The sequence below is a fragment of the Poecilia formosa genome, unplaced genomic scaffold (assembly GCF_000485575.1).
Source record: "Poecilia formosa unplaced genomic scaffold, Poecilia_formosa-5.1.2 Scaffold33, whole genome shotgun sequence".
In the NCBI taxonomy this organism is placed as follows: Eukaryota; Metazoa; Chordata; class Actinopteri; order Cyprinodontiformes; family Poeciliidae; genus Poecilia; species Poecilia formosa.
In genome coordinates this window covers 1,852,034-1,878,090 of record NW_006799972.1, presented here as the reverse complement: position 1 = coordinate 1,878,090, position 26,057 = coordinate 1,852,034, and the positions used below count along the sequence as shown (strand labels likewise).

The 26,057-nt window shown below is 38.8% G+C and overlaps 1 protein-coding gene across 1 annotated transcript in view; it reads right to left on the bottom strand.

The window, feature by feature from the left end:
- Nucleotides 1-5,979: 5,979 nt before the first annotated feature.
- The window catches only part of kiaa1549lb (KIAA1549-like b), a 60,823-nt gene continuing 40,745 nt past the window's right edge, over nucleotides 5,980-26,057 (bottom strand). Inside the window, exons 9-22 of the mRNA XM_007549834.2 lie at nucleotides 24,693-24,844; nucleotides 24,133-24,304; nucleotides 23,054-23,217; nucleotides 21,939-21,974; nucleotides 20,270-20,460; nucleotides 18,281-18,411; nucleotides 17,158-17,282; nucleotides 14,793-15,028; nucleotides 13,065-13,197; nucleotides 10,589-10,960; nucleotides 10,408-10,502; nucleotides 9,704-9,852; nucleotides 9,452-9,603; nucleotides 5,980-8,822 (exon numbers count right to left, since the gene is read on the bottom strand). Of these exons, the coding sequence (XP_007549896.1) occupies nucleotides 8,559-8,822; nucleotides 9,452-9,603; nucleotides 9,704-9,852; nucleotides 10,408-10,502; nucleotides 10,589-10,960; nucleotides 13,065-13,197; nucleotides 14,793-15,028; nucleotides 17,158-17,282; nucleotides 18,281-18,411; nucleotides 20,270-20,460; nucleotides 21,939-21,974; nucleotides 23,054-23,217; nucleotides 24,133-24,304; nucleotides 24,693-24,844 (2,372 nt within the window). The 3' untranslated portion in view covers nucleotides 5,980-8,558. The remainder of the gene's footprint in view (nucleotides 8,823-9,451; nucleotides 9,604-9,703; nucleotides 9,853-10,407; nucleotides 10,503-10,588; nucleotides 10,961-13,064; nucleotides 13,198-14,792; nucleotides 15,029-17,157; nucleotides 17,283-18,280; nucleotides 18,412-20,269; nucleotides 20,461-21,938; nucleotides 21,975-23,053; nucleotides 23,218-24,132; nucleotides 24,305-24,692; nucleotides 24,845-26,057) is intronic.

Genomic DNA, 26,057 nt, shown 5'->3' with positions numbered 1-26,057 from the left:
TGCTGCTGCTTCTGCTGCGGCTGCTGCTGCTGCTGCGGCTGCTGCTGCTGCTGCCTTGTTTTCAACTGACACAATTGACTCTATGTGTTTGTCTGCACATTTTGTAAAGATGTTGACTTTAAAATTTCCCGTGGGATCCTGATTACACTGCCTGGATGCAAATTAGACGTCTATTTTTTTTTTACAGTGGTGCAAATGATGTGGATTGGAGTGTTGTACAATAGATCCTGAATCAAAGTTGTTGTTTTTTTTGTTCTAAGTGTTAGTTTATTCACATGTCTTCCATGATTACATTTGCATAGAAGGATAACACTTCCTTCCTTAGTGGCATTTTTCAAAAACAAATGCAAAATTAAAGAAAATAGACACTGTCAATCATGTAACCTTTCAGACTGTACATTAGTAATTATTAATTTAATTTACTATATGTTGTTTTTGATTTGTTTGTTTTTCTTTGTTTGTTTTGAACCACAGCACTGGTTTACCGCGGAGAAACACTTGAATAATTATTGCCTGGTGTTCTTCAGAATAATGTATGAGGTTATTATAGCTGCCTTGTTAGATCTGAACTCTATGCGACTTTCTCCAGCATAAGGGATTAGAGCCACCCCTACGGAGTACAGTAAATACCCATTTATCCAAGGAGAACATAGGGGGAGGTAAGAGAAGTAAAACTAAAAGCCATGTGTTTTACAATTCTGTGAGTACCAAAAACCCCTTAAAAGGAAAGGTAATAAAAGGTAGAAACCAAACTATAAAATGTCCTCCAGCTCATTTTGCCCAGAGAGAGTCCAGTCTGGTTGTAGAGTGATGTGATTTACGGAGAAGTGCTGGAGATCCATTAGTGATGAAACAACAAATCCTCGATCTAGAAAGTGATTTATGTATTCAATAAACCTCCTTTCATTCCCTCTACTGCCTTTTCCCACTCCCTTACCCCTGACAAACAGAATTAAGACAAGTCACATTATGGGGGGCAAAATTCACCAACAGCAGAGTCCTGCAGTGTGAAGGTAAAACTACATCATGAACCTGCTGTCACGGAAACTTGCTTTGGCTTCGCAGTAATTGTGTTGTCATATCTGAATTACTGCAAATGAGTAGTGCGACAAAGTAGCACACTTTAATTAAATGAAAGTAATGTAAAGGAAAGTTTTCAAAGCAACTGCAATCACTCTTATGGCTGTGAGCTGGCTGTGGAAGCATCTGAAATGCCTAAAGGGTAAGCATGCATTTATACATGTCATTTGAATATTGGCAGCTTTCGGTTCGGCTGATTTGTGTATTTATTCCCATTGTTTATGAATATTAATCTATTGACTCGCAGTCATCTAAACTAACTAAGCAATTCAGATAATTCAGGTAAACAGTATGAACAATTTTAATTATTTTCAATAAATCTTTTACTTCAGCACCAACTATAGATGGTAAAGTGACAGCAGAAACATCAAGGACGAAATGTGGAAGCAACATGCTATCACTACTTTTCAATTTGCCTGTAAAGCTGGAGATAAATGACAAAAATAATGAATTTTTGGACAAGTGGATGTAGCAGAAGTGACACCAGAAAAGGTCAGAGATGCTGAGCCTGGATGATGACTGCTGTAGCTTTACAAGACACATATTAGCAGGGGACCTTACAGCAATGTTTAGCACAAGCTATCACTTGGCAATTAATTTACAAAGTGAAAATATAGTGAGGTCATCAGAGAGAAGTAGAAAGGCTTGGCAGAAGGGGTCCAGAAAGTAAGAAATCAGCAGAAAAGGCTGTGAGGAAGAAAGAAAGCTGCTTACAGTAACACCCATTAATTTCCCTGAAGACAGGTGCTGAGGATATTAAGCCAAATAAAACAGCTAAGCTCTGCGAGCTTCACTGATCCTGCTCCAACCAAAGCTTTACACAGTATGCTTCACCTTGGCAAACACACGCATAACCAAGACAGAGCTGTAATTAAATAGCTCTAGAGTAACTCAACCCGGCTTTCACCACATTTAAGACGTTAACAGAACGGCAGAGTTTCTCCAAAATCAGCGATGTATGCGTTGATGACCAGGTTTTCTCCATGTGCGCAGAGTGCAATTATCTTCAGTGCCTTTCCATAACTGTTTTTTTTTTTTTTTTTTTTTACCATATTAGCAGCTGCATAGTTAAAATCCCAGAAGATTTTAACTATCTTTTGGGATAGTTAAGCCGCGAAGATGGTTGTTTCAACAGAATAACACAGACCTGTGCTGAAAATTAAAGAGCTAAAAGTGCTAGCTGGAACAGCAGGAGCTTTATTACACATCTGAGCCTTAACAGCACAGATGTTTGAGTGTTGATTGAGCCGAGTCAGACACTTGAGTCACGCACCCCAAAGGTGTGAGGGTTCAGCAGGCTTCACTTTTCCATAGACTTGGCATGCTGAAAGCTCCTGTTACATATTGACTTTTGAGCAACGTCATAATAACAGTGGCATGCTCAGAAGCTAAATCTATTCTTGAGAGAGATTTGGTAGACAATAATTGCAGAAAAGTAGGGCAAATGAGCATGAAATGGTATGCAGCTAGAAATGTTAGTAAAGTTAACTAGCTACAAAATAGTATCCGCGGCGAAAATGTAGTATGATGGATTTACATAATTAGTCAAATTAACTAAACTAAAACTGTTGATGAAAACACCCCCACACTTTATCTACTTGACCAAGAAAGGAAATGTCATTATGCGCTAATTACTCTTAGTTCAAGAATTGTTTGAACCAGAGCAGGAATTGTTGAGGTTCAACATGTTGCCAAGATAAATTACAACTACAAACTGCTTGAGTTTTGTCTGGATGTTTGTTTCACATCAAATGTATATTGACCAATCGAAGGGTGGTGTGTGATTAAAATGAACTCTAATTAAGGACTAATACTAAAATCTGCAGATAAGCCACCTCTCACAAGTCCTTCTCGATCTCAAATGTTTTGCTAAATGTGACTGTTTCCTCTCTTGCCTCGTTGCTACTTTGACCTTTGTGATTTATTGGATCTCTGTCCTGATTTTTACTCAGAGGTTAGTTTCATAATTACTCTAAGTAGCCAGCCTTCATCAGCAATAATGAACCTTGAGGGATGGATCACATTTAATTACAACAATCAAATTAGGCTCCAGCCACGTCTGAACTCCTACCTGGGTAAGGAGACATTAAGAAAGCACAACTCTTCACAGCTGTTCTCAGCATTAAATGAGACCCTGTTTTATTGAGATAAAGTGACACACAAAGTGTAGTTCAAGGAGGTGGATGTAAACGATGGCCTCTGAATCATCACTTAAAGAAAATAATTATTATTATATTATTTCTCATTTCCTTTGAGCGGTGTACGAAGAATGTATCATCAGTGTGTGAACTATATGATTTCTAAAGGTGATATTTTATTTAGGGGCGTCCAAGTAAACACAGTTATATGCATGCCATGCATTTTAGATTGTATCTGTAAAAAAATAATAATAATCAGCCATGTATGCTTTTGCTGCCACTGGCCGACTATATTATAACAAACAGAGTTTGCTTCAAGTTTCCTTTACAAAGCAGTTGAATGGCATGTGCACAGATTTAAGAAAAATACACAGATATTATTTATCTTTGACCAAAGATAGATTTTAATGCAATACAACTTTTGAACTGGGAAATCCTGAAACCATCTTTATCTTAAAAGGGAGGTAACTCATCAAATCTATGGATTTTCCAAAGGTTTTGATGCGAGCTTTAACTTTTCTTAAAACCAATACCTCTGATTTTACTTTTAAATGATGTCTTTATGTCTTAGATAAGGACTACATTTTTGTGCCTGGGGAAAAAAACAAACAAAAAAAAAAAACAGGAGTTTTTCTCATGGCTTTAGGCTGAGCCCTGGTGGATAAATGATGAATTACAGCTACATTTTTACCTGCGTCTTCTCTCATTTTATAAAATGAGGGTTTTTTAAGTCTGTTTGGCTGTGAACACAACAGTTTGACCTCAGTCACATGAAATAATATATATATATATATTATATATATTAGGAAGTATATAGCACAAGATATATATCTAGTGTCCATATACACAGTATATGTGCAACATATACTGTTTCCATACACAACATTTGACTTTTTAAACTTTATGCATTAACACTTCTGAGATTTACTGGGTTACTTTTTAAAGATGGAGAAAAAAGGAGCTTGAATCCCTTAAATCCAATAAGCACAATTTTCCAGGTTCTTTATCTAAAACCTGTCTTCATTAAAAAAAAATAAAATAAAATTATGAAATAAAATAAAGTTGAGTTTCTTAGTGAATTTTCACTTCCTTTATATAATAACATATCTGAGAGAAATTGGTGTAGCAAAGTTACCCTTCTGCTTTTGATACCTTAGACAACCTGCTGAATAGGGTTCCTGGGAAACTTGACCATTCAGTGCATGATTTAAATTACCTACATACAACCAAGTCATTCTTTTCCTATTGGCTTTTTCCCTTTAGTTCATCTTCGTGGCCCCCTTTCAGTGGAAATTCAGAGGAAGTTCATGGATAAGTGTGTGTATGCCCTCAGTATTTGGTTTCAGAAAGCCAGGTACGCGGCTCTGTGAGTCAATTTACTACTGCAAAATAATCTGTGAACCTGCTCAGTAGCAGGGTTGCCTAAACAAAATCTCAGACTGTCCTACCTTTTTACTGAAACTTGGCTTGAAGAAATTGTCAGAAAATGTCGTGTCCTTTTCTTTAGGAGCTTGTAGATGTTGGAGCATTAATACTCCGCAGAAATCCACGCTGTGGGGCGGGTGACCAAACCACGATTAAAATGGAGGTCAAACTTCATCATGCACAGCAAACAGTAGTTATAATAATTGTGTTAATTTCAAGTGTACAGTATCAAATATTGGCGTATAAAAATTAGGGTGCCATTTTTTGTGGCAACATTGCATATGTTCAGTACAGCCAGTGAATTCTCTGTGATTCAGTTGGAAAAGGAAACACTTGAACATCACTTGATTTAACTGTACCGTTACATTTAATCTATTTTTCTGCACATCCTTATTTTTTTTGCGCCTGCTCTGTTGCATCTAGATTCATTTAATGCACACACAAATGTTAATCATATACTCACACATTAACTTGGTCAGCAATTCTTTGCCACCAAGAATTGAGTCTGTTTTGTTTAGGGAAAGCAGCAATATTGTTATTCTTCCGAAATATGTTGACGTTGTCCACATACCATGATTCATTTTTCATTGTCCATTGGTGAGAAATATGGACTTCGAGACTTATTTCTTCCCACTGCCATGTTGTTATCTGCCTTCCGTTGATGCAAGCTTTTTTTATGCATCTCACTCAACTCGCTTAACAAAGAGCATGAAATATGTTCAGAACCCCTTAATGTAACACACCAACCTTGGTATTTACTGGCTCGACTGGTTTTTAAAAGATTTATTTATTTTTTTCCAGACGTCCCTGCTCCTCTTTCCAAACCACTTCCATGTATTTTATTGTTGACAATTTTTCTGGAAATCCACACACTAAGATGTATTCAAAAGCTTTTTGCAGTAGCAATACAGAATGCAAATAACCTTTGAAAAGTGGTATTTTAATAAAAATATGCATAAAAATAAGGACATAAAAATAAAAGGACAAATAGAAAGGTCTGACTGCTGGCCTTACACATTGTTTCTTTTGTGTATTTATTTTGTTTGTTGCAGAACTTTGTGATTTTTATCTTGTAAAGTGTTATATGAATAAAGCTTTACTTACTTACTTGTATGATGTCACCTCCAGAATGTGTCAGCCAAACTGGCATGTGGCTTTAAAGTTTACCCAGTAAATTGTAATTGTTTTATTTAATGATTTGAAGTATGAAAAAGTAACACTGTCCAGAATGCTCTAAGAGTCTCCGTGCATCAACAGCTTTGACTCTTTTACCAACGGCATTTTGGAAAATGTGACATGTGGAAACTTAAAAAAAAAAAGGCAGAAATTAACTGTTTTTGATAAAATCATTTATTTCATTTGAAATATTTAGGTTAACATTTCCCTCAATTCCCATCTTTTTTCAGTGTTAGATTCATCTCTAAATAACATCAGTGAAAATAAGATCAAGCAACAGATGAAAAGAAAATGAGGAAATGTCACGAGGACAAAAAGACGTAGATAGTTAGCTCACTTTTAACTTTATTGAATAAATTGTCATGTTTCATTCAATAAACCGCCTCAGATAGTTTTATTTAATATTGTAGTTATCCAGCATGAGAATGTAGAAAGGTGTTCACACAAAAAACGGTGTTCAGTTCAGTTTTTAAGACAAAGGTGCCTCGCCGAACAAGTAACGGCCGAGTTCTTGATGAGTTTGAGAACAAGAGGCTTCATGTATCTACTTACACATGGAGTCATATGATAAATAAACATATACTTGAGCTGACAAAGGATTTGTTCAACAGTTAAAAGGCTAACTTCATTCAGGACTGATTAAAAAAAAAAGCAGCCTGCTGTTCCACGAATGAGAAATAGTCAAAGGCAACTTCACTCGTACATATCTTTCTGGTGTCAAAGCTGACAACTTCCCAGCACTGATTATATAATAATCCACATTTTTAAGGTTATTAGAAATCATACAGTACAACTTGGCAATCTCAGTGTTAATGCAAATCACACAACCCCTGCTACAGGTCAATACTACATGCACTTCTCTGCAGAAAATCTCAGAATTTTTTTTTTCTGTTTTTTTTCATCCAGAGCTGGAATATTTTCACACAAACAAACAAACAAACAAACCATGTTTGAATTGATTTTCTGATGTGTGCCTTACTTGACTGGATAGTTTATGCAGCTGATTTGGATCCCCTGTATTGTAATGTTACATTGGTCTGATCTTCAAGTCGTAAAACGAGATTAGCTAACTCCTTCTAAAAAAACACACCTCTGTTTCCTTCCTGCCTTCCTCATTTGTGTCCCTGCTCAAAGTGCCATCACCTCTAGAAACAAGATTTTATTCCCGGTGCGAGAACTTGACTTTTACCAGAACGTGACCTGCAGAGACATTACACCCGAGGAATATTGCACGCTGCCCAGCATTTTCATTAAATGCCCCACTTTGTTTTTAGAAATCACGAGTTTTGCATTTTGAAACGAATTACTGTAATAAATCAATTTCACAATGGTTTTCTAACTTAAAGATCCGCTGGTATATCTCACACAAAATAAGTTATTAGGTCAACATTTCACATGTGAAGAACTTATTTCACATCTCCATCACCATCTTCCTATATAAAGGTATCCATAAAGAATACATTGATGAATTCCAATATATGACCGCCAACAAGTAAAGGCAATGACGAGGCTCATTGTGTTGCAATGCATCATTTTAGACACAATCTAAAGACCCAATTTTACAATCAACTGGGCCTTAGTACCAAATTTATCATCAAAGTCTCACATGTTCATAGTTTATACCATTGCTAATTATAGAGGTGTTTGACTGGCAAAAGAATATTTTGCTTAAAATTAGCCATGCAGTCACAGACTTATGACTGGTGATTAAAAAATATGGACTACATGAAAAAGAAAAAGAATTGAAAATGTCCATTACTTTGGCTGTTTGTAAACAAAATCCTTTGAGCCACAAACCTGCCAGGTTGTCGAGCCTGTTGTGGACACAAGCTCACTGGAGACTATCTGGAAGTATTCAAACATTTAAACTCTAATAAAGAGTTAAATATATTGCAATCTGTATTCAGAGTATTCCCCAAGCCTGCATCCTTTGAAAATACCTTAATTCACCAATAAACCCAGTTTGGTAATCAAATATCTCATCTGGACCTTACATCATCACGTGTAAACCCAAATAAATCCAGTTGGACTGATTTTAAAATAAGATTTAAAGCAGAAGAAGATTTAAATTGTATTTTGTCCATTTGTTCATTCCCAGTTACCAAACCTTTAAAACAGAACCATCGGATTATCAAGGAAGGTTGCGGTTTGTGTTGCTGATATGCTATTTTCCCTCAGACATGTAAAGAAACTACAGAGAGTAAAGTTAAAAATGAATGTGTTTTTCATTCTGAGATTAATGTCTGAAAGAGTTGATCCCGATCTTGCCCATCTCGTTTAAGCTGATGCTTAATAACAGGCTCGGTTAAGATACACAATGTCCTTAAACTGTACATGCTCATATACACTGTGAGTTATACTTACCCATCTGACAGGAAGAATTTGGTCCTCTCAGTACAGACGATTATATTAATGGATTTTCTCTTATAAGTCCCACTAAGATCCTAATCTGGTCCAGAAAAAAAAAAAATGTGTTTGACCTTTAGTTTTATCCTACTGATATATCTACATAGATATGTGCATAATTACCTGGGACATCATTGACAGAAAACGGAATCGTCATTTTCTAAACTTAAATCTTTTGAAGTTTCCTTAACTGACGAGCTGACGTACACCGGTTGTGTGCAAAAAGAGGTGGATAATCAGCGATTAAAGATCAGTCTGTCGGAGGGTACAAATGTTAAAAACGGAGCTGAAGAAGCATCACCTTCTGTGCGAAGACCCAAACACGTCTGTATGTTAAAACTCAAAAATGTCATTCTGTTTCTTCGCTAGCTTGGCCACCTCCTGTCTTATAGCCTGCACAAGTGCAGAGGTGGAGAGGCTGCTCAGAGGCATGCTGTCCATGTCCTTCAGCACCTGGGGGAGGCTTTGCTCAGATACTGTGCGAGGGGCAGTGGGCGGCTGCTCCAGTGTCTGGCTGTACTGCAGGGGTAGCCTGGTGGGACTCCCCTGTGGGTATCGAGGATTAGGAAAAGCTTCAGCATACCCAGGTAAGGGTCCCTGAAAACAGAGTGCACAGGAAGGGAAAGGAAAAACACAATCTTAACAGTAAAGCAGGAGCATATAAGCGTGCAAATCAGTGCATGGCTATGAATTGAAATGAAAAGATTTTTTCCAGAACTTTGTGACTGCTGCCCTGACAAATTAAGTGGAAATACTATAACAAGCCTTCACAGAACAATTATGCTTTACGCTGAGATAAAACTGTTTCCAGGATGACTCCGTTTACTAATTAGGTGACTGCTGAGGACAGTTTGTTGCACTGGGTTTCATTGTGATTTTTCTTTTGCAAGAAAATATGAATCTTTCAAAAGCTCACAAAAATCACTATTACTGACCTAAATACAAATAAGTATCTATAACAAGCCCTAAAAAGCGATGCTTATGGGCGATCATAGGCCACCAACATTAGTTTCTAGATGTGCAGAACTTAGAAACACAAAGATGTGCAGCTGTAACTGCAGCAAACAGATGGTTTTCATTAATTCGGGACTGAACAGGAATGCTCATTACACTTAATATGTATTCTCAACATCTGATATTATTCTTTTAGTAGTTTTATTTTTTTTGTGTTTGTTTTTTTAAGTGAGCCTTCTTGGGGAACAAACAGGATAAATGGGTTTTCTTACAGAGTCTGTCCACTGCGGATGGACATCCTCAGGTTCTGGTGGATAGGACATCCAAGAGGGACTGTGGTAGGACGTAGGGGACGTGGGGACAAAATACTCTGAGTACCCTGGCTTTGCAGCGGGGATGGCGTAGACAGCAGTAATAGGGTTTCCTGTTTAAATGAAAACAGTCAATCATTGTTTTGTTTTTTCATCAAAATGCTGCTATTATATAGACTCGATGCAAGCATTTTAAATTCTGAATCACCTTACCTGAGTAGTTTGGGACAGGCTGTTCCGCAGCGATAGATGGAAGTGCTGCGCGTGTGAACGGCCCGTATGGGTTTTTCTCACGTTGACTCCGCATTTCAGCGACAGATATTTCCGAGCTCCTTCCTTTGGGGCCCAAGTCCGAGGTGGAACTAAGTCAAGATATTAGAGAGGCATAAACAAGAAACTGCAGCAGAAAGCCACCACTAGAGGGCGCACACACTCCATGTAAAAAAATAAATAAATAAATAATAGCATCATTAGTATTCTTGCCATCTCTCTACACACAAGTTCATTATAAAAATTTATAGCAAGGCCTTAAATCACCCTTACCACAACGAATCTCCGTACAGTCCCTGAATATGAATGTTAATGTGATTTTTTTTTTTTTTTAAAAAGGAACATCCAAAAGGTTAGCAAACGAAAGATGGGCATTTGTCTCCACCGGTGTCTGTTTTTGTGTTATCCGTTTTGCTAATCGTTTACGTCTTCCAAATCTTACCAAGCGCCTGTTTAAGGAAAGATTGTTGCGTTTTCCTGTACGAGGTGCCACACATTGGCTTTTGTGTATTGTGGCGAAGCTCGTGCTCCGATTCTTAATCGTCTGTTTTAGTATCTTTGTCATCCGTGTCGTTTTCAGAAAATTTTGAAAACGAACTCTTTTTTCATTTATGGGTGTCTTCATTTTTTATTTTTATTTTTTTTACCGTCTTAAGGAGGTTCTGTGAGGGGGTCCAGTGCGAGGCGGTAACGGAGGCGGAGAACCCACAGCCATCTCAGGAAGCTGGGTGAAGCGAAAGGCCTTAAACGACAGTGAGAGCTCTTTTGATTAAACAACTTGCTTTTGGATTGGTCACTTGAAAAGACGAAATAGCTTCTCCAACTCACAGGTTTAGGCAGGCTGCACTGATAAATATCTGCTCCGTAAGATGGCACCCAGTGGAGTCCGCCCCGCCCCGAGCTCATGGTGCCCGGAACGCTGCTGACCACGTCTGCGTACGGGAGAGGAGGAGCGGGGCTGTATTGGTCCGGAGGGGGCTGCTGGTGGTGGCCGTGCCTTCCAGATGTGGACTGGCCCCCAGAAGCCAGGCTGAACGCCTCCTCCAGCAGCAGGTGCATCTGCTGTCGCACCTCGTCGATGGACGGCTGTGAGCTCAGAGTGGACGTCTCTGAGTGGCCTTTAAGGCCACGGCCGTACATGTACCTACGTGGCCCCAGGAGGTGATCAACGTTTGTCTCCTCGATTAGCTCCGGCTCAGTCTGCGAAATATATACACATATATATAATAGATTAGACTCAACTGACTCTTCAAAAACTATGAGAACTGAAGACAAATGGAAAAGCAGTTAAATGTGACAAAGAATCCAGAGAAAGATGGTGTTATCCCCACAAAGTTTCAACGTGGGCGTGTTATTCGTCTGGCACTTTTCAGTGTTTGTTTTGTGTAAAGCATTTAAGATTTTCTAGCAAAAGGTCCAGTCTGGTTTCATCAGACCTCGTTGCATTCTACTACAAGGTTTCAGACTTTCTTTTTTTAGTCAGAACTGGGTGTTTTATTTACAGTAACCCTACTTCTTAGTCTGGACACAATAAAGATGAAGGAGATTGTTGTGAAATACGTCCAGTCCTGAGAAGAAATTCCTGTAGATCCTTAAGGATTGATGATACCCAAACCTTCATTGTGCCACGTTGGATTTACAGCACAGAGGAGTTTTTGAAGCCTTCTCCTGAATGATCCTTTGTACAATGAGTTTATTTGATATTCCTTTGAAATTTATTTGCTGTTATCAGGATTTGAACCCAACTTGCGATTCAAGTGATTTATTATCACTGGTGACAAAGAGAAGACTGAATACTTTACATTTGTTTTTTGTTTTTTAGCAGGGAAGGGTGTGGGGTGTTGTTTTTTTAAAGGGTCCTTAAATCAAGTATTGTTAAAGACTGAAGTTACATGTGATGTTTTTTTCAACTAATTTGTTTTTCATTTGACGTGTCCAGAGTAACTGCAACACTGTCAATACAAATATGTTTTGAAAACATTGATCATGGTCAAATTTTTATGGGGTGCGTACGCTTTTGAGAGCAGTATTTATTGTCCTAATCATTTTTTTTATCTTTTAACATACTTTTTTGTCACTATGTCCATCTATTCAGCAGTCCAGCACAGTGACAAATTTATACAATTTGAGGCTGCCCTACTTCCTGTGCAAAAAGAGGGCAGCCACAGTAGAGCCAGCACAGAGCACCTCATAAATCAGCCCTCCTGAAAAAGGGAAGAGACTTAAATCTGCAGCCAGACCGGTTCCCTTTGTATTCAACAAGGCCAGGACTCATGAAAAAACACAGTGCAAGCCAACACATGGTCATAGAAGTATAAGATTTTTTTTTTTTTTTTCCCAGATGGACGTGTCATACTTTCTCTGCAATTCAATCCCCTTGTGATGGTGAGGTGAATGCTCGTCACTGGACCAATGCGAGATTTCTGATGCCATCTTTTGTGTAGGCCAAAAAGAGCCGAAGCACCATCAGTTTGCACAAATGCTCCATTTAACGACGCCTGCACTTTTCTAACGAAATAGAAATTTAGAAAAATGTTTCGAATTTCTGTGACGCTAAAAATATTCTGACTTCAAGACCATAAAAGCGTGTTAGACAAACAGCAAAACAGCTGCACATCACCCAGCAATCCTTTATAAATCTTTACATTTAATTATAAATTGCCCGTTTGTCTGCTCACAGTTTGCAGAACACTTCAAACCACTCTTGAGCGCCAAATTCTCGGTCCAATAAAATTGTCTAACTGTTGTTTCTCTCTCTGTGTGAGTCTCTACAGATTGAAATCAAGGTTCCCATTTAATTGCATATGTTACAGTTGTGGAGCCGACTTTTTTTTAGCGTTGCCCAGTTACTTGATCTGTGGAATTTGGTCACATTTTCTTTTAGAAAAACAAAATTAGAACTTATGTTACATTTCTGCAACAAGAGTCTGCATTTCCTAAAGGTCTTGGCATTTGCCAAAGTTGGAGTATAATTAATCCAAAGTCTCTGTTAACTACACCTGTACAGTATAAAATTTCTCTGCCAATATCTTCACCAATGTCCAAGCTCTTCTGCACAAGTGTTGTTGTCCAGAAAGGTTTTGGGAAGTTTGCAACTGTAAGCCCTAATGAGAGGAACTGTGCATTTAAGTTAGCTCTCACATTGGCCATTAAAACAACACATTTCTTTAATGTGTCATTTTTTTCATCACTCCTTTAAGCTGTAGCTCTGGGAAAAAAAAATAAATAAAAAAATGCCTTTGAGCTGCTAACTGGCTGATTAGGTTGAGTCGAAACGGTTGGTGGGTGTTGACACGGGACTCACATCGTAGCCGCTGTTGCGGATGCCTCTTCTGGGCCTCTCTCTCATTACAAGGAGGTCCATCTCAGTTCCTCCGGGACTTGGACTGCTTAGGCTTTGTCTGCTGCGATAGGCCATCTGTCCGACCTGGGAATGCCTGCCAATTAGAGTAAACCAAGTGAGCGCAACACAAATCAAACCTGCAGCAAAGCGATTCTTTACTCAAAGTGTTCGAATTATTCGGTCAGCCTTTCGTGTGCCTTCAGCAGAAGAAGCAGAAGATGAACCTCGTCGGTTTGTTGCTTGAGGCACGACGAACAAGGCGAGGAAAATAATTGGACTCCTGTTTGAAAGGGCTGGCGCTGACAAAGAAGGTGTTAAATTTGAAGAGGACAAAGATAAAAATAAAAATGTTGGTCACACATTAGCGAACAACTACAAGAGTTTTAGATTTTATTATTCTTTTTATCTCTTAATATAGTCAGTGTGTGTCATTACACACCATATTAGGGAAAATATTGTTAACAGATACCAAGATGCATGTCAGTAGAGGTGGGCAGATCAATCCAAAGTATCAATAATACTTTGCATCAGTATCACATTGATGCTAGTGTGGTAAGCAACACTGGTTTTTATTTGTAAAAAATAAAAATATAAAAATGTGGGAACAATGTATGATTTTCATTCCAACTCACAATTATGTGGCAAAAAAACATTAAAGTTTGTGGCTATATTTTGGTAAGTTATTTGAAAATAATAGTGCCGGAAAGTGTAGATGTACGTTTTTTTATTATTATTATTATTATTTGAAAGTAACAAGAGATTGTGGCCATAAAAACCTTGGACAGAATCACATTGGCAGAGTTCACTAGCTCCCAGAACCAGATTTGGCTCTGGTGGCATGAGCACTGAATGGCCCACGGCAAGGTCCCAGCATGCCGTGGAAAAGATAGTAATTCCCTTTTCCAAGTCCAAAAAGTCCATTAAGGTTTGTTGGGCAAGATGTAAAATCTGGTAGATTTAAAAAAACAAATAAAATGAAATAAAAAAAATAGTGACTATGTTTTATATCCATGTTTCCCTTTATATATTTCACAGGGAACAGAAGGAATCCACTGATGCAGCAAATTACAAATCAGTCACTGTGTGGTAGAACGATGAAACAGATGCCAAAGTGATGAAGATGGATCTGTGGTGAAGTGAAATTTATATCATTATTGACACATATTGAACTGTGTGATAACTCAAAGCAGAAGGACTAGAAGCATCCAAAAAGATAAAAAGATAATTTTGTGCAAGATGAGCTGAGGGCACCGTCCAGACAAAGAGGGAGACGGATACAAATATGATTATGTTTCTGAGAGTAAACCATAAGAACCACAGCCGTATTTCTGGGAAAATGAGATGGCCTCAGGAAACGTCCCCAGTCCAGACCTGGAGGATTTTGTATTCTCAGAAAGATAAAAATCCTAGTGAATCTGGTTGAATTTATTTCTCCTAAAAGGAATGGGGGGAAAAAATGTCCATTCAAAGGTGACATGCAATTGCAAGATAAGTTTCTGGGTGAAAGACATACCAATATATCCTAGAAAGCTGTTATCTCCTGGGTGAAGAACCGAGCGTCGATGAATGAGACAGCCTGATATAAAGAGCCGAAACTTTCTGACAGCAACGAAACAGATTTTGCAAAAATCTGCCGGCAAAAAGCCTCTATGTATCAAAATACATCTACTCCATCTAGTCTGCTCTTACCTTCTGTGAGACTTGACGAATGTGGACCCTCGTTCGTCGTCCGGCTCCAGAGGTCTGCCATGCTCACCGACTTCCCTCTCATAGTCGCTCCGTTGTTTATGCACCAGGGCTCGACCTCCGCCGCTGCTGCTGCCGTTGGTGGACGGGAAATCGTAATAGCCTTTCTTCTTAGCTTTTAGCCTCAGCTTGTTTCTGTAGTGCTCAATGTCTGATTTCTGCTTCAAAGCCAAGTTGACCTGGAGAGCCGGCAGACCAACAAGTGCCACTGAACACAAGATGATCAAAACTTAAAAATGCACAGAGTATTCATCTTGATTCTTCTGGTACAGATTGTGGGTTGAATATGATTTAAATTAAATTAAAGAAGTGCATTTTCTCTTGTTAAACAAAGGAAGTTATGGCATGGTGATGCTACTTAATAGTTTTTTTCAGTGAGACAATTAAGCCTCTGCATTTGTTTTGACACGTAGCAATTGGATTAGGCAGCTACCACAATGCAAACACAACAAATAAAGTCAAACGTATTCAAAGTGAAAGGAAATCATACAGTCTGTCTTCTCCAGTGACAAAACAAGAAAATCAAAGTGATAATGAGGATATCCGGAGTCTTGTCCATCGTGAGCAGCAGGAATGCATGTCGATCAGCATAAAGAGTGAACGACTTTGGAGCCACTCCTGGTGAATTGTTATTAAAATATTATCTCTGATAAAGAAATCTTATATTCCAACGGTGTGTGGAAAGGTAAATTATCTTCTAATATCTGCCATGAGAGAAATGCTTGGCGAGAGCAAACGCGCAAGTTCATGGCAGGGTGACAAGGGTTTTTCATAAGGCTTAAGTAATGAAAGAAGAGATTAAATTTAAGGTATTAAAGCGGCATAAAACAGCTGATTCAGAGTATCCAAAATAACCAGAGACTTTTAAAGTGATGGCGCTTCAGGGTTTCCAGAGGCATGGGAATTCTCTGTTGGGTAATCTAATTAAACAGTGAGCTACAACATAATTTCTAAAATGTATAGTAGGTTCAGTTCAAAATAAGCAATTTTCACAGAGTAAAATCCACAATAGTGTTGAGCAATGGAAATTACCACAGAGGTTTGACAAAGTAAAGAAAGAAGTGAAATACCTGGAAGAAAGATTCAAATATGTCCTTTACGTATATCCAGGTAGCTCCGGGCCATTGCAATACTACCACTGTGTAAGACTGTTAGCATGATGTTAAGTTTCTAAGATGCAGTGTTGAGTTTTAACAGATGGTCACACATTCAAAATATTTCCTGCGTCTTGCATCAGTCCACAGAATAGTTTTTTGGAAAAATGGGAACAAGCATTAATGTTCCTTCTGGACATCATTGCTGTTTTTCCCAGTCTCTTTTTCATTTTTAAAAAGTTTTCCATAATGGAGACAAGAGAGTTAAACAGTTTTTACAATTTTTCGGGGAACAATAAAAATAAACTGGAAGCATATATATATAAGCCGCTGGCATCTCCGCCGCTCTTGGTTTTCCACAAGGACTAAATCTGAAATTAAAGACGCAGCCCTGCGTCTCCAACGCCGAACCATGGACTCGTTCAGGCCGAGCAGCGGGTCTATTTCCCTCCTGTACTGCCAGATCTTTAGCCCTCAGCTTAAAAGCTGCATCATATGAGTTTGAATACATTTCTCCGTCATGCCTGCTGCTAGCATGTGCTTGTTCTAAATGAAAATTAGCGCGTTCTTCTTTGATTTCCAATTTTGACTTCCAGTGATTCACTTCCAGCTAAAGAGCCCCCTGGTGGTGGAAGAAAAATCCTCAGAAAAGCCGTATGGTTCAAAGCGTGGGAACAAAGTAGCGGCTTTCAGTCCGAGAAATACGGTAGTTATTATTGGAGTATTGGTCTTCACATGGGACGTTTTGCCACTTTTCCACGTTGTCTTTATTTATGGATAGTCATTCTCACTGTGGGTAGATGGAAACCAAAATCCTACAAAAACTTATTTGTAACTCAATTCAGACTAAAAGACTTTAATCAATTTATTTCTCTTCTGTGTTTTCATTTAGATCAGGACATAATTTGATGCTGTTCAGGCTACTTCAGGCAGTTTCTATTACAGTCATTTCCTGGTTCTAGAAGAGTGAACAAGATGTGGCCATTCATACTGAAGTAAAAAAAAAAATATGGTTGATCTCAGTGATTTCATACTAAGAATATCTTTTTGTGACATAAAAATTTGTTTGATGATTTAAACCATTCAAGTGCGACAAAAAAGAGAGAGAAATCTGTAAGAGGGCCATCACTGTTTTACAGCACCATGTCTCCAAGTAACGTTCTTGCTCAATAAAAACCAACATCTGTCTAAGTGTAGATGTGGGTGTAAATCACCTCTCCGTTGATGATGGCCGAGTCCTGGCTGCGGTCGGAGGATGCAGGGTGGGAGCAATTTGTCTGTGCAGTTACAGGCTTTATGGAAATGAGCTGCAGGGAGCCAGAAGATGTGTCGTATGGATCTGAAGACAAGAGCAGAAGTTTACAAACAAAGAGACAGCAAATACCAATAATCATTACCGTATCAATCAAATGGGGGGAGAGTTGTCATCCCGCCTGTCTGGCCGCCCTCTTCCCTTACTTCCATCCCCTCCCCCCCAAAAAAAAGAAGAATGTGAACCATCAGTTTCTGAATTGTATCACACAAAAGTCATCTGTCTCAGTAAATGAAGTTGTAGATAGCAACAATAGATCACAAGGACAGCTTTGGCTTCCAGTGTTGTGGTAATGCATCTGTGTGATAAATGAAAGAAACTGACTCTGCACTTTTGTCCGTTATCCAGCGTCAGAAAAAAAAAAAGAAAAAAGAAACGGACTGAGTTCCAGTTTCGCCGAACTCAGCAGTTGAATTATTCAAATCCAGCCGTTAGGAAAATCAGAATCTGACAAATTTGATCAAATTTACAAGCAGAGAGATGGAACTGGAGGAATTTTTACTCGTGTCCGCCACATTTGGAGCACTTAGCCTCAGAACAGGGGACAGAACAAGACATTATTCAAAGTAGAACAAAATTTAATGGAACAACGAGTTATGAGATTTCACAAGGTATTTCTGGACTTATAAGAGTTGAGTATTAGACCGTGTGTGTGTGTGTGTGTGTGTGTGTGTGTGTGTGTGTGCGTGCTCATCTTGGTTTGTCACAGTACCCAGCAGTCAAACACACCATAACGTCTCAGCAAAGTGTCTGTCTCATGCATATTCATTTGGTCCATCTCCACCTACTGCTGGGGGGTTGGAGGGGGAGTGGTTACCTTTCTGACAACCAAAACGCTGCAGTGCCAGTGCATTCCTTTTAACTGACCCGTTGTACGATGGAAAACCTTAGACAGTGCAAACATCTTTATCCAAAAAGGGAAAAGATATATTTTTTGCTTTGCTTTTTCTTTTAAGCTCTTGACCTTGCCAGCGAAGAAGCGGTAAAATGACTCGTTTGTATTTGCATCTACGTGCGACTCTCACCGTCCCTCCTGCGGGCCTCCTCCTTTGTCGATTTCTGCTGCGCTGTGACTTTCGGCACCGTCAGGCCCCTCTTAGAATTCAGCTTCTCTGATTCGTCGCTGATGACGGAACCGTCTTCACTTGGCAACTTGCTGCAAGTAACCATAGCAACAGGAAAGGCGGTTAAGTTCCCAGGAAGCTGGGCTGGCAGCCAGGTTATGTCATCCCTTCCTTTTTTACAACCTCACCTTTTCCCTGATATCCACTAAAGCTCTTGTCCATTAACTATAATGTGTTTATCAAAATTAAATAAATATCCAAACCATTATGCATGTTTAAAGAATACTTCTTGCACGGCCAAGCTGTCTTGCTGGACGTAAGCTAAATAGCATGAAACAGAAAAATCTCTATTACACAAATATTTTGCTTGTAGTGTTTAAAAAACGTTGGTGGAGCTAAATATCATTTCACTTGTGTCAAATTCATTTATCTTAGGTATGTTTTTATAAACAACAACAAAAATGTAAAATAAGAAAATTATCTCCAAATTACACCGTTGTTACCACATTTGTCAGGCAGAAAGCAAGCAGTGAGAGGGAATGGAGAATGCAGCAAATGTCCTGACGTTGGCATTTGAACCCTGCCTGTGTCAAAGACCAGGAACTTCCCACTGTATATTAATTACTCATTTATGTCACATAGCTGGAGAAACAAACAAATCCTGGAATAAAAGTAGGAGAAAAAATAAAAAACAATTTCAACATTTTTAAAAGCCTTAGAGATTATGACATTTATTACTCTGAGAAAACTGCAAAAAATTCTGTAATGTCTTTGAAGAAATTGTCAGAAAATGACAACGAGTTCAAGATTTGCTTTTTTTAAACCGCATTTCGTACTGTATGGTTGAGCATATGTTTCTAACAATGTGTATTCATGTCTATAATGAGCCGCGACTGCTTCGCAGATTAACTGTACAGTTGCTGTGTTCATACTTGTTCCCATGACTTCAAACACTGTAGTGTTTGCTGGACTTAGAGCTAATCAGTCCTTAGCTGAAAAAAAACAAAAAAACTATAAGACTGCCTGTGAGATCAAAGAATCATGTTCTAACCCCTAACAGTCTGTTAAAATTGATAACAGCAATGAAAAACTCTAAAGCAGGCAATGCTGCAAAGAGAAAGACACAAAGAAGTGTTAATCTAACAGAGGCGTGTAGTTCACTTTCACTGAAAGAAAATTGTGATTAGAAGACAAATGAAGTGCAGGATTTTGTATCCACCAAGTATGAATGCATGGATTTTTTTTTTTACTAGCATGTTTGTTAAATATTGCAGCTGAAATCTGGTGTAATTTTAAATAAAACCGAAAAAGGAAATTAAGAAACTTTAACGTATCATCTGAGCAACCTGGTATCAACAGCTGCTGCTTGAGAAAAACAGAATTGATCAATTTGAATTAAATAAAAACCTATCAACTTCTTAATGTCAACCATACTAAACAATAAATAAATAAAGAATATTCGGTGAACTTTGAGTTCTCATTTTTATTACTAATCTTAAATGGGGGCGCCCCCTGTTGGTGGGGGCAATAAGCAGCTGTATACATTTGCTAAACCCCTAACAAATCTCTTTCTGAGTGGCAAAATGTATTTCTCTATTTATCTGTTTTTTATTAGTTTATTTATTCATTTATTCTTAATATCTGTCTCACAATACCATTCTCTTCCATCAACAATACCAGAATCACAAATTTAGGAAAAAGGGAGGAGAAAGACAGGAAAGACATGCAACAAACAGCCTGAGACAGGGAACCAAACCCCAGACGACCACGTAGAGAAATACAGCCTCTGCAAAGTGTGCGAGTACCACCCATCAACCCTGCTCCATCTCTTTTTCCCAGAATGCTAAACCAAAGCTTCAACATTCAACATTATAGCTTTGACACAGTTTTGGAAAATAAAAGGGTAACAGAGATCATAGCTTGAAGAGAGGAACAGCGGGAGTATCTTACCTTTTGTGTTTGTCAGCAGTGTGACTTTTTTTGTTGGCTGTCCCGTCTTGTTGCAGTGCCTTTTCTAGCGACAGTGATGTGTCCCGGATTTGTAGGGACATCACTAAAGTGTCCTGACTGACAGGCAGCGTCTCCTCATCTCCTCCCTGCTGGCCCAGGTGCTGCTTGGCATAGTCAAATCCCTGGACTGGCTGATGGACGTGTTAGGCAGGAATAAAGAGTGACAGGAGAGAGTTTTTTATAACTAATTTCCCCCCTTCTGCTCAGAAAATGCAGTTCGGTGTAAAAAATGCAAAGACATGTATGAGTCCGCCGCAAGATTCGCACAGACAAGCATCTCGGCATAGTTGCCGAGTACATCCTTAAAAGTCAAAGGGATTTAAAAAGCGGAACTGGGATTACCGCACGTCACGCCTTTGAATAGATAAGCACAGATTTAACTGTGACTCTTCTTCATGTTCTTCCTGTCTCTGGTTAAATAATAAATACCAAACAGCAGCAGTCAACAAGATGAGATACACTGGTCTTTGTGGAAACCCACTGATTAAGCTCAGCAGAATGCAAGAGAAGATAAAAGTGTAAAACCAAGTTTGTGTAAAATGTGGTATCGGTATGCTTATGAATAGAAGACCACTCACGCAAATACATGCTGAAAAATTTACGACTGCTGTCATCTCGAAGTCATAAATTGTCTGACACACATCACTGCCCGAGAGCAGCCGGGCCAGACTGCAAAATCAATGTGTTATACTCCCGTTGAACGTTCATCTTCTTTAGCACACTCTCACACACACACTCTGAGAGTTTTATTGAAAGTGCTGCTGTTGCTAGTCTTTAAAGAGGAAGCACTAACAAGTAAGCATGATGAAAGGGTTCGGTTTGCACATTCCGTACTGCGGAGGGCTTGATGCGAGGGTCTTTATAAAATTTTAGGAGTCACTATCTTTGAGCATTTTTTTCAGGAGCTTTCCTTTGCTTCCATATTCCTTAGTAGCAAGTATTCACGGTGTACTCTGAAAATGAAATATGTCAAATATCCTGGCAGACCACACGTGATGGTTAATGAAAATGATTTTAGTGGTCTCTGTTTTATAAAACGAGATAACAGGAGCTTCCACTGTGCGTGTGATAACTGCTCCGTAGTTAGAATCTGATCACCGCTTTGGTTGAAATGCATAAGATTTTACTGCACTATGAATGAATCAGCAGAGAAAGCGATGGGGTCTGCCGTTAGCTACACTCTGCATTTTAATTTGTCTGCTCCGATATATTCAAAGACCAAAACAAGATAAACAAGTGTATCATCTCAATGTGAAAGCACTATAAGTATTTGCATGTACTCAGGCAGAAAAGATCTTTCTGCTTAAAACAGCCTGCATAACACCGTTGCTCTATAAGGCCTAACCTTTTAAATCCTGCTATCTAGAGACAGCTACAATAAGAAGAAAGGACAATATTAGCCTTGCTTCCCAGAAAATTACTTTTTGAAAGCGTTGTTACTCTGAAGTGCTGTTATATCCTTGGTTTTCATCAGCACAGCTGGATTTACTGAATTATATCAGCAGTGTTCTCTGAACAGAATCCCATTCAAATCCCACGGCATGCTCAGCAGAGCCTTGGAAATAAAAACACAGATTACTAATCAGAAGAATTACAGAGAAATAGATACCTGGTGATAATAGCTCACATCCCTCCGATACGCCATCTGAAAACACAAAGGAGGCTGTTAAAAAAGGTGCAAAGCGAGATCTAAGTTTGGCTACCAGATTATCTGAGATTCTCCCAAATAAAGACTGAAAGGATTAAAAGAGTTTAGGTAATTGGGTTTGGGTTATTTGGTTCAATCATATTAACTGTCATGTGCGACACCGGGAACTATTTTAAAAAGTAATAAATGAGAAAAGTGAGAACAAGCTTGCTAAGAATCCAACCAAAATTTTTACAGGAGAGTGATGTAGTTACATTTGGAGTGGCAAACCAGTGCATTAACACACTGCGCAGTATCCAAACAATAACAACATAGCTGACAGAAAAGGGTACAATTTACACTCATGAAGTCATGAAGTCATGAAGTAAGATATATGTGATGATTCATCAACTGAGGAGGAGAAAGTCAAGATAAATGTTGTGTAAGAGCAGCAACTTGGAGATTTAACAAATCGAGGGATTTATAGACGTCCTGTGGTGAGTCCAGTGTAATCACGGTTCACCACAGTAGTGAAGGTGACAATATCTTCAATTCGAAAATCTAACCAACGTTGTTTCCCTGATGTGGTTGACTGTCAGCCAGCAGTCATTTCTGCCAATAATTGTGCTAGCAGAATAGCCTAAATTATATTGGTGGGTCAAGGAGCGATGGTGCAACTCAAACTGAGAGCTTGAGGAATAAAAAGTCTCTTCAAATGAATGTTACACATGTCATGGATGGACAGGAAGGTCAACTGGTCAGACAGCATCTGTGACGTCAAATATTATCTCCATCACTTGGCTCAGACACACAGGAAAAAAAAACAAAAAAAAAACTCATTACTGCAGATATTTATTATAGGTAAACATGCCCAAGGAGGTTTGGAGAAATCATTTAGTGTGGTATTTAATAATATGATCCATGAACTGTAGATGTTTTACATTGACACACAAAGCACAAAAACACAATAAAAGAGCACATTTTCTTAGCTGATTAACTTTATACTAACAAACAACAAATAATTGTAATATTTAGCGAGCATGGAAATTGAACTAACTGCACAGCTAAAGCTAAAGGACTGATAGAGGGAAACTTACCTTGGCTCTGGGATTGAGGTTACCAATGGCGTCAGCTTTAAAGTCGTTCTTGTTCTTTTTGCACAGCACAGCTGTGATGATGATAATGATGAGTGTTACCACTGAGATCGGGGCCAAAACTGCAGCAATAATCCAGAGGTTATTTGGAGGGTTCTTGACCACAGCTGAAAAAGCAGAAAGATGTTTCGCCGTTTCTTAATTAAGTAGACTATATATATATATATATATATGTCACACTTGTGTATCTGCCATGTTGTAGCATGAAATATTCATACAGAAATATGTTACAGAGGAAGATTTTTGTTAAAGTATTATTTACAGCTTTTTTTTATTTCAGTACTATGCACAAATATGTACTAAATGTTTTTCTGAACATGGCTGCTTAAGACAAAATAAAATATGGCAGCCTACCAGGAACAACCACTGACTGCTATCTTCATCTTCCTGCCTTGCCAACACTAGTAAAGTCGCCTTCTTCAGTGTTGGAATTGAACAGCCTCAGAATGACTTCGTCACACACTTCCTCAGTCTCTCTTTCATTTTCTCTCTTTCGTCTCAAGTCAAACATCCATATTATTGGCCGCATCACTGTCGCCACAGCGTTTTCAAAACGTGTGAAAAAAGCAGTGGCTTCTAGTCTGGACATTACAGTAGCTGCAAAGATTATATAAGGGTAGAGATTTTAAAGCAATAACAAAAGACGACATTCTAAAACATGCAGAATCATTAGTCGCCTTCGCCAAGTGACATCGTGCAGCTCAATCTGATATACAGAGGCCCTGATTCAGCTATTGTAGGCTACGATCTATGAGAAAACGCTGCGTGTGCGCACCCTTTCTCCACTTCTCTTTCCCTCTTAGCGTTGAGCAGATCTGCAGCCTTAAACAAACACCGTCCTGCTGGGAGCATTTCAAGGAGATTACAGAGCAACCCCCCTTTTTCTGGGCCTGTCACCCCCAGAGCCAGCTCTTCTTTCCAAGCCGACGGTGAATCACGTGTTTTCATTTACCTTGCTGTGAAGGGTTTGTTAAAAAAAAAGTTCCTTATGGTCAAACATGGGAGAAAGGAAGTGTGCTTACGTTCTGCTTGCACCTGGACAAAGTAGCCCAGGGTGAGCGCCATGGTCTGAGAGTCCACTGTGTTCAGGACCTTGGCAGCTGACGTGCCAGACAGAGGAATGCCATTATGCTGGACGTAGTAGGTCATCTCTGCTGGATTCTTTAGCCCGGACACTCTGCGGATGCTCACCATCTGGTGGAAGACAACATGTCTTACGCCACAGTCATCAGAAATGATGCAGTAGGCTAAGCAGTTAATTACATTTTTGTGCAATTCTGCTTAAATGACTAAACTGAAATGTTAAGAGCAGTTGTTTGGTGAAAGGTCTCTGGCTTGTTTCTGATGGGCAATTAGTAAATGACGAGCTGAGGAGCTCCCTAATTATGAGGCACGGACCACAAGCACTCATCTCGAGTGTTTCAAAAGTGTTTATCAAAGTGTGCGCCTTATGAAATATTCATAGCATTTGAAAGAAGCCAACATAAACAATTTCATTTCACTGACTTCTCATAAACACGCAGGGGCAGTCTGGCAAAATATCAGAGAAGACAAAATAAACTGATGCCCGCTGTTTTAGTACCTGGACGGTGAAGCTGCCCACAGTCGTGGCTCGTCTAAAACGAGTGCCCTGTTGCCCCGCCAACACAAACAGGTCCGCCAACCGCTGCTCCATTAGACTGGCAAAGCTTTGGTACTGTCCCTCCAGGCTGGCATTATCGACATCCTGGATCACTGCAAGTTCAGTCGTAAGGCAGAGAGTGGAGAGATGGTTGTTAAGACAGATAGTAAACTGTTCTTGAGGGCAAAAAGTAAAATAAAAAAAGAACAAGAAGAGGGTAAGAAATGTTGACACGTCCTTTTGGTTTATACAGCCTAAAATGAAAACTTAAAGGGGACAAGCAAAATAAGTTGAGTGTTTTCACGTTTGGGGAAAATAACTGGTAGTAAAAGTGTTAAATCCCGACATTTTACAATGTTCAAACAGCACCGCAAAGAACTTGTGAATTACGACATGTGGATGCTTCATAAACGTCTTGATTCCAGCGTCACAGAAGACAACAGCAAAATGTGTGTTCGGCTGGGAAACTGGAGCTTTAACTTCAAAGAGCCCTTAAACCTCACTTAGAGAAACCAAAACACTGCCTATAAAGTGTGCTCTTTCTGAAATATTGGCAGTTCATCACATACAAGTTGTGGTCAGTCAAAGATGGATACCTGCAGATTTTAATAGGATCAGTAAACACTTTTTATTAGGTATGGCTCATTACTAGGACAGGTTTGGACCTGGTTTTGCCAAAAGAACTGCCTTAATTCCTCAATTCCCCTTTCTAATATTTGGTTTAACGTAACAGGTCGTCTTAACCATGTTTAGGTTCCAATATGCATTGACTTGTTGCCATATAACATGTGATTTATGCTGTCATAAACATTTCCAGTTATTTTTGCATTATCTGAATCACTGAAAATTTTCTCATTATCATCATCAAAATCACTTACCAAATTCAAGCAAGGAGTTAAAACCGAGGCAAGAATATACTTTTTTTTTGTATTTATCTTAAACATTTTGAGCTTTATCTCCAAAGACTGAGGTTATGTGGATCAGATGCCATATTCTCCTAGACTATCATGTTGTGGCCACCAAAAAAAAAAATCCAAATTAATGTATAAAATTGGCATAATATATGTTTGAATTTTAAGATTTTAAGCAAACATCTATTTTCAGAAACCAAACTGTGTTCAAATCTAATAACTTAATACTCAAAGGTCTATTGAAATGTATGAATTTGATGTGATCTAACAGGCAAAAAAAGAAAAGCAGGCACAGAAAAATAAAATTGTTTTTTTTATCTTTCTTACTGGTGCTAAACAAAAGAAAGAAAGAAAGAAAGAAAGAAAGAAAGAAAGAAAGAAAGAAAGAAAGAAAGAAAGAAAGAAAGAAAGAAAG